The 1,085-nt window shown below is 47.4% G+C and overlaps 1 protein-coding gene across 4 annotated transcripts in view; it reads right to left on the reverse strand.

Moving 5' to 3' along the window:
- The window catches only part of LOC116096997 (zinc finger protein OZF-like), a 41,213-nt gene extending 40,336 nt beyond the window's left edge, over positions 1–877 (reverse strand). For all 4 annotated transcript variants that reach the window (XR_004121181.1, XR_004121182.1, XM_031379413.1 and 1 more), the window contains exon 1: positions 638–877. Coding sequence is in view for 1 of the 4 variants with exons in the window: in XM_031379413.1 (XP_031235273.1) it covers positions 638–640 (3 nt within the window). In the remaining 3 variants the exon portion in view is untranslated. The remainder of the gene's footprint in view (positions 1–637) is intronic.
- Positions 878–1,085: the final 208 nt, after the last annotated feature.

Below are 1,085 nucleotides of genomic sequence, written 5' to 3' on the forward strand. Positions count from 1 at the left end.
AGAGGATGGTTGTAAATGTGGTTTGTCTCCTTTGTTCTGCTCTTCAGCCATATTTCTGAACAATCCTAAATAACACAAATGTGTATGGTAGCATCCTGTCTCTAACAAACATGGTTAGCATAGTATTCATCCGTGGGATGTTTAGAGGGCATCCTCACTCATCTAAATTCTATGTGGTGTGACTTATTCTCTCCTAAGCACTGCAATTCCTTTACATCATAAATCCTACTCTTCTACATCACAGCTTAATATTGGAGTGATACCCAACACACGAGATGCCTTTTACGACCGCCACAAAATAAATTCCAAATGGATCTTTCAGCTAAACGTTAAATGCTAAAGGTAGAAGTTGTAGAAGATACTAAGAGAAACTAGGGCTCTTCGAGTTTGACATCTTTCCGAGGATGTTCCTGCACACAAGTCCGTCGTCCTAATGCTTCGCGCAGAAGCAGCCCGGATAGTGAAGTTATTCAGAGCCCATTACTGGGTCCACGGAATGACTACAACTAAAAGAGACCCCACAGGTGGCTACATCTGGCCGCCGCTTACCACCCAGTCCCAGGAAGGACCCACCGCGCCAGCTCCCCAGGCTCAGCCGCCGGCTCCTCCTGGAAGTGGGCAGCGACCCTGTGCTCACCATGTCGAGCTTCGGACCTGGCCCGAGCGTTCCTCGGAGCACCCAGTACACACTTCCTCTTCTTCCTCCTGAAATCCAAGTGGCGAGTTTGTATCTGAAATTCTCAAAATTAACCTGGAAACCTCCTCGGCCCCGGAACTACGTAACTTCCTGGAATGCTGGGAATTGTAGTTCTTTGGAAGTAACAAAGGCTCATGGGAAAGTATGGTGGCCTAGTTGAACTTCTCCATATGCACCTCTGTAACACATCACTGAGGCCGTTCGACCTAGCAAATTCCGGAGGAATTTTATTGACATATCTCTGTCTCTTGGTCAGTATGTAATATTTAACAAATGCGCCGGGCAGTGGTGGCGCACGCCTTTAATCCCGTTACTTCGGAGGTAGAGCCAGGCGGATTTCTGAGTTCCAGGACACCCTGGTCTACACAGAAAAACCATGTCTCAAAAA

This window comes from Mastomys coucha, unplaced genomic scaffold (genome assembly GCF_008632895.1).
Source record: "Mastomys coucha isolate ucsf_1 unplaced genomic scaffold, UCSF_Mcou_1 pScaffold18, whole genome shotgun sequence".
Lineage (NCBI taxonomy): Eukaryota > Metazoa > Chordata > Mammalia > Rodentia > Muridae > Mastomys > Mastomys coucha.